This window comes from Acinonyx jubatus, chromosome A1, assembly GCF_027475565.1.
Source record: "Acinonyx jubatus isolate Ajub_Pintada_27869175 chromosome A1, VMU_Ajub_asm_v1.0, whole genome shotgun sequence".
NCBI lineage: Eukaryota > Metazoa > Chordata > Mammalia > Carnivora > Felidae > Acinonyx > Acinonyx jubatus.
The window spans coordinates 128,601,678-128,607,677 of NC_069380.1; the positions used below are offsets into that span (position 1 = coordinate 128,601,678).

Consider the following 6,000-nt stretch of genomic DNA (forward strand, 5'->3'; position numbering starts at 1 on the left):
TCTAAAGTTTTCTGTCTTGCTTTGTGGTCCCTTGGGTAGAGAGAAGGCTTTTTGTTGGAGCCTTTTTTTGGTCTACGTTTGTTACCATGTCCAGGTTGCTGGCTTCTTCAGGCCCAAATTTTGGGTATATGATGCAAGAAGAAAACCTGGGACTCAGTACTGTGTCATTCCTTCAGTTCTGGGTGTCTCTACACACACAGACACACACACACGTAATGTCCAGGAGTTTTAGTTGTACTTAGCTGAAAGAAGAATATTTTACTCTATTATTTTGGAATTAGAAGTCTACTTCACATCTACTTTTGCAGTGTGGTTTTCCAACAGCAGAGTTATCTTCCTAATTATAATTTGCTTATTACATTATAAAACTAATTATTTTCTTAGGAGCATACCACCTGATGAACATGTAAGCTTTCTGTGTTTTTTCACGTTAAATCATATAATTGAGTTTATTATGTAATGTGGGCATTATTTATATAGTATATATGTATATACTGTATAAAAGCAACAGTTGTGAAAATGATACTAGTGACTTTAGTGTTTTTTAATTCTATTGATGGCACTGTAACATTCAAAGAAATGATATCTGGAGTTTTAGTGGGTATAGAGCAGTGACTTTTCTCAAGAGAATAATTTTATTAATGTATTTCAAAAAACTTATTCAAAAGAAAGTATTGGGGCACCTGGGTGACTCAGTCAGTTAAGCGTCTGACTTCGGCTCAGGTCATGATCTCATGGTTCTTGAGTTCGAACCCCTCATCTGGCTGTGTGCTGACAGCTTGGAGCCTGGAGCCTGCTTCAGATTTTGTGTCCCCCTCTCTTTCTGCCCCTTGCCTGCTCATACTCTCTTCTGTCTCTCTCAAAAATAAATAAGCATTAAACAAATTAAAACAAAGAAAGTATTAATAGCTGTGATTTATGACTATCTACCACAAGCCAAAATCCACATTTATTTGCTAACATGATATTTTTAACTGAAGAAAATAGTTGTTGTGGTGGTTGTTTTAAGATTTTTTAAAGATGTGCATTTGGAGATCTTGTGTGTTTTGTTTTCCCTTCCTTCTCCCTTCAACAACTTTTCTTTCAAAAGAGACTAATGGTTTTTTTTTTTATCTTTGCACGACTGGTCAATATACTTTAAAAAATACTATACTGATGCCTTGGTGAGATTTAGTATGGCAGTAGTTTTCCTTTTTATTAGTCAGTAGAAAGTTAAAGGGTGGAGATTTGATATGTTAACTGTTTGCAGTTTTCAACAGCAGATTGAAACAGCATTTAAACAACCCTTCTAAGCTCATTTCAGTAGTTGGGGTAACTTATTTGAACATCAATTTCCAGCTCAGCTCTGTTTCCCTCATATTGTAGCAGATGGTTTTAGTTACAGATAGTTCATGATATTTCAACAAAGTGCACATCCTCTTTAGCAAAAAATCTATTTCATAGTAATGAAAATAATATCGAACATTACTGCATTTTGCTTAAGAGAACATTTACTTTTAAATGTTCGTCTTCAATTTCTGTGCTTTTTGTACAGTGATATCTTCAGGCTTGTGAAGGCAGGGGTTTGTGTTGAGAGTTCTTTTCTCCTGTTCACCTGCAGTGAATACTGAATGTATCCTTGCCTTGGATTTATCATGTAGCTCTGGAATGGTCACCTAAGGGGTCTCATTTCAAATTCATGCCATGTATGTCTCTGCCTCTCAGTTAGATTTTCCATTTGTGGTCATTATTTTAAAATTTCTTTAAATTGCTCAAAGAGCACATGTGATTCAACTGTTTTATCTACCTAAAATTGAATATCCGTAAGGAAGGACAAGAGTTTCTGTGCAGCCATAGTGGGCACACACATTCATGTATTTTACTGACGCCTTGCAGATGTTCACCTTTATTGATAATGAGAGAAATGTACAGCTTAGAGTGTATTATTTTTCACTTCGTAAATTATAAAGCATTTAAATAATGGTAATTAATACCAGTGGTAAAGTCAATGTCACAAGCTGTAAACTCTCATACCTTTTACATTTGTACTAACTGTGGGAAAAACAACTTGATAATGTGTATCAGGAGTCATAAAATCGTTTGTGTCCTTTAGTAATTCTTCTAAAATAGAAAAAGGCATAAGGAAGTAATCTGATATGTAGAGGAACAGTGCTTGTGATAGGTTATTCAGGAAAATTAGTTAAAATTGTATTTTAACTATACCATGATCATTTCAACACACCTATAACCAAAAAGATGATACCACATATAGATTTAGAATTCTTAAAATGTGTTAGAGTAGAATTTTCATGTGATATACAGATGCAAAGAGCAGCACTAATTGTATATATTGTGATATTGTGTATTTGTGGATCACTTGCACAGAAAAGCAAAGGAGGCCACAGTGTTTTCTGTTGTGATTGTTATTGTTAGGAAGTAGAATGATGGGTTATTTTTAATTGTATTTCTTTTGTTTTCCAAATATCCCAGTGGGAGAGGAGGGGTATGTGCTTGTTTTGGTTTTATAAATGTTTTTCTTTATTATTTCTGTCTCTGTCTCTCTCTCTCTCTCTGTTACCAGAAGCACGTAGTAAGTAGCAGAGCAGTCCAGGATAGGGCGCTTTCCTCTGTCAGCCCCGAGGGCCTTCCTGAGCTGCCTCAGTAGCACCTTATCTTCCTCAGAGGAGCCCTGGACAGTTGTGTTGAAATGCTCTTTGGCATGTTCTGTCTAGAATACTTTGTACCAGGTTTCAATTCTTTACATGGATGAAGCCTGAGCTGTTGAAGAGTTGGGCTAATCGGGCAACTTAGGCTCAGAGGCCCTAGGGAACCGAGGATAGACAAACAGTGAAATTTCCTTCGGCAGACTTTTGCACGGTGTTACTATTTGAGGATCTCTTGAGAGAAGGGAGGCAGAAGCAGTCGTGCGGCTGCGGAAGAGATTACGGAGATTTGTAGTCCCGTGTAAGGGGGAGTTGTGTTTGCCTCGTTGACGCAGTGTGGCCCCTCTCTGTCCCTTAGCTGGCTCTGAAGGACCCGGTGCACACAGTGTCGCTGCAGCAGTTTATCTACGAGAAGCTGAAGGCGCAGCAGGAGCTCCTGGGAGAGCAAGGCTTCCAGTCCCTCATGGAGACCGTGGACACGGAGATCGTCACCCAGCTGCAGGAGTTTTTGCAGGGCTTCTGAGAGCAAGTGGCGTGTGGCTGCCTCCCCTTTCTGAAACAAGCCAAGGACCCCAGCCTGCCATTGGTGTGTGCCAGCCTGCTGAGAGGATGAAGAACTCCCTCGTGTATGCCTATAAAGAAGTGAAGACCATACATTTTTACTACCAAAATGAGTGAATAAATGTAAATCCCGCACAACTAAAATCACAAACCTATTCCTCAAAAGAATTTAATTTTATATTTAAGAGGGGCCCCGTGTTTACTAGATATAGATTTGATGACACTAGCTGCTTAGTTTTCTGTTAAGAGAAGACACCGTTTGATTACCTTTTAATCATGTGCTCTTAACGCTTGAGAAGATGAAGGTTAATGTCTGCTCTGTTTTTCTGCAACCAGAAGTATTAATTTGGCTGCTGTATCCCTTTTTTAAGCTAATGAAACTGCAAGTTTGAAAAATGGCAAAGCTGTTCAGATGATGCAATTAAAGAAGGGTGTGCATCGGGCAAAAATATATAAATAGTGCAAATATATATTACTAAGGTTATCTTGCAAGGGAGTTGCTTTCATCTGACGTAGAAAATGTGTTTTATCAAATGCTTTTATTTTCATTTTAGTAATTGGATACAAAAATTAGTGAAGGAATTTTTTTCCTCGTTTTATTTTCAGAAATTACCTTTAGTGTTTAAATGCATCTCGTAAGGCCCGCGGAAGGGAACCTGTGGTACTGCGGCCCCGGGGGAGACCTCTTCCCTCTCTGTTCCTCCTGGAGGCCGGGAGCACTGACAGCAGCCGGCCACCCCACACGCAGTTCTGTGCTGCCCCCCCCCCCCCCCCCCGCCCCACCTGCCCTACCAGGTCCCAAGGTCCTTACGCACCGCAGGGCTCCCGTCAGGGCCGCAGTGTGTCCGGCACTGCCTCCGCACAGTCAGGATCCCCCGGGGCACTACACTGTTAGGACAAGTCTTCCTTCCTTATTCCTCCAACACGCAGTACCAAAAAAAGGAGAAAATAAAGCCTTACCGTTTCACTTGCCATTTATTGTTAAGAAACCTTTAAAGCATTTTTTAGGAAATACTCAAAGCAAGGTTGGGAAATGTCTGATCTTTCTATAGAAAGTTGGGTACAGTATATGTAACTGCAGGAAGCCCACTGCCCCTTTGTAAGCTGTGGAACCCAAAATGTACGGAACTACTTGGTGTTTTGAGCAAGAGAAAGAAAATATGGTCCAAATTAAATTTTCCAAAGATACCTACCTTTGATTTGTCTGACTATTTTTCCTGCTCCATGAAAAATGAGTTGGTAAAAATTGCCCCGTGGATTTGAAAGGGATGTTTTCTTCCAGACCCTGGTGTTGGTCCTGTCCTAGTAGGTGGTGGTGCTGTGTGTAGTAAATCCTAGCTACTGTTTCACTTTCTCTTTTCATATAAAGACCAAAAGCTTCTTTAATGTGATCATTCTTAACCATTATTACTCAGTTCTCAGGACTGATCTAAGAGGAAGAATTTCTTTTTGTTGACGTAATTATTTTCATTTAAGGCATTATTCCCAACGTTACCAGAAATTCTAAACGTGCCCCAGCTTTTCACTTATAGTAAAATAACTTCTCTTTCCAATTCCTGACAGATTTCATTATAGCAGATTTTACTAAAGTAGCTACCTTGCAGAAACAGTAAAAAACTTAACCTCAGGGAAAGAGTTTGGTTCATTTTTTTAAAAAACTGAAATGTTTAAAATAGGCTTTAAGTAGGAACACTAAGTAACATTACTTAAGGAATATTAAGTAGGAAATGTTTAAAATAGGTCAGAAAAAAATCCTGTATCTTGAAATTTTAAGTGTTCAATTAGACATAAAATACACGTGTTAATTTACAGAAGTATATTCATTAATGCAGCCTATGGCACACATTTGGACAAAATGAGTCCTCTCAGCCAGGCCTCTGGTTGAACTGTGGTTCCTGATCATTTCTCATCCATAAACATAGCTTCTTTTCTATTTATTTTATGTTCTAGACACTTCTCCCATTCCTCCCACAAAGGCCCGTGTGGCCAGCAAGGACATTTTCAAGTTTTCATAATAAGTGGTCCCTTGTCCATCTGTCTCCTACCAGTCATTTTAGAGAAACCACATCATTACATGTTAAACACACATTGTTTCCCTGGGAAAAGCTTCACCGTAGATCCTTATTTACCGATTCCTTTATTCAACTAGTATTTGTTGAGTTCCTGTGTTGTGCCATGGTGCTACATTGAATTCTGGAGTTAAAACAGGGTATTTACCTTACTAAAATTTTATAAATCAGTGGGAACACATACCTGCCAACATGACATTAAAAAAGAAAATAGTGGATCTAATGGAAACATATGTCCTAGAGCAGCAGGAGTGCAGGGCAGGGAGATCAGATACAGAAGAATGATCCTGGCACTATATAATTTGATAGTTATTTAACAACTCTTAAACAGTGTAGTTTGGTGAGGTTATGGAGAAGTCACTGCCACTAGGCTGGACTCGGGACCCTGTGATGTCAAACTCAGAAGCACTTGAAATGACTCTGACGTGCTATCCCTGAAATTTTGGAAATGTTGGAGCTCGACAGCCTCACAACTGATCCCTCATTCAGTGAATTGAAACGTAAGGCTCACGTATTGGGGGTAGTGGTCTTCTGTTCTACAAACCTTATAAACCCCACACAAAGAGAAATTTGTAAGCTTTTGGAGAACTGACAAAAGAAAGACCAGAGTTGTCTCTCATGAAAACCAAGAATACTTTCTTCCCTCAACTTTAGGAAAAACATTTTAATCTACAGAAGCATTGAGAGACTAATATAATGACCAGTAGTGTATCCTTTATCTGAATTCA

At 38.9% G+C, this 6,000-nt stretch overlaps 1 protein-coding gene across 3 annotated transcripts in view; it reads left to right on the top strand.

Moving 5' to 3' along the window:
* The window catches only part of IPO11 (importin 11), a 203,759-nt gene extending 200,405 nt beyond the window's left edge, over positions 1–3,354 (top strand). For all 3 annotated transcript variants that reach the window (XM_053223347.1, XM_027041178.2, XM_053223350.1), the window contains one exon: positions 3,001–3,354. In XM_053223347.1, the coding sequence (XP_053079322.1) occupies positions 3,001–3,165 (165 nt within the window). In that variant the 3' untranslated portion in view covers positions 3,166–3,354. The remainder of the gene's footprint in view (positions 1–3,000) is intronic.
* The last annotated feature ends 2,646 nt before the right edge of the window (positions 3,355–6,000 follow it).